The sequence below is a fragment of the Crocuta crocuta genome, unplaced genomic scaffold, assembly GCF_008692635.1.
Source record: "Crocuta crocuta isolate KB4526 unplaced genomic scaffold, BGI_CrCroc_1.0 scaffold737, whole genome shotgun sequence".
Lineage (NCBI taxonomy): Eukaryota > Metazoa > Chordata > Mammalia > Carnivora > Hyaenidae > Crocuta > Crocuta crocuta.
The window spans coordinates 1868666-1869633 of NW_027527804.1; the positions used below are offsets into that span (position 1 = coordinate 1868666).

At 35.5% G+C, this 968-nt stretch overlaps 1 protein-coding gene across 1 annotated transcript in view; it reads right to left on the reverse strand.

The window, feature by feature from the left end:
• Positions 1-968, reverse strand: part of COL4A5 (collagen type IV alpha 5 chain) — a 227462-nt gene that overhangs the window by 66551 nt on the left and 159943 nt on the right. Inside the window, exon 29 of the mRNA XM_077773807.1 lies at positions 127-277. Coding sequence (XP_077629933.1) covers positions 127-277 — 151 coding nt within the window. The remainder of the gene's footprint in view (positions 1-126; positions 278-968) is intronic.

Consider the following 968-nt stretch of genomic DNA (forward strand, 5'->3'; position numbering starts at 1 on the left):
AAGAACAGTGATGGAATGGTAGCATAGGCTTTCAGCTAATTGGATTTATCACCCATAAACTTTCCCAACAGTTTCAATTTCTATAAAAGTTAAAACCAAATTGAGAAGTAGTAATAACTTCTATACCTTTTGGTCCAGGGAGCCCATCCAAGCCAGCACGTCCTGGAGGACCTGTAGGTCCTGGGAAACCACGGTCCCCTTTTGGACCAAGTGTTCCTTTGAAACCTGGGAGTCCTGGGGGCCCAGGTGGCCCAGGTAGCCCAAGTCCTGGTTCTCCCTTAAGCACACACATGAGAAAACACAACAAAAACTCCCATGATTTTCTTGATGTTTACTGTTTACCATGGAGAATTTAAAGCATAAAATACAAGGTAATACCATTTTTCCCTATGGGGGAGGGAGTAGGACAATTAAATGAAAAATAATTGGTGTATTGGAGAGAACATGTGGAAGGATGAGAAACAAATTAAATGATTTGGTTTCAGGAGAAGAAAGATAACTGAGAGAGAATGAGATTAAAGAACTCAAGTGAGGAAATGGGATTACAGACTGAGTATTAGATAACGATTTTAAATTTGACTAAGTATGATAATGACATTGTGGTTTTTGTGTGAAATGTCCATTTACTTAGAGATGAATACTGAAGTATGGGTAAAATAACATGATTTTGAGATGCGAGTTAAAATACTTCGGCAAAGAAAAAAGAAATAGATGAAGCAAATATGATAAAATCCCGATAATTTGGAATCTAAGAAGTGGATATATGAATGTTCATTGTATCACTCTTTTTACTTTGTGTTCATTTGAGAGGTTCATAATAAAATAAGAACAATTAAACAATAGAGAAGAGGTTTCTCATAAGAGCTGGGGTTATGGTCAATTGTTCTTCCCATGGAAAAATAGTAATGAAAACACAAAAAGTTTAAATTAATTAAAGAAAAGACAGGAACAGAAAGGATAATTATATA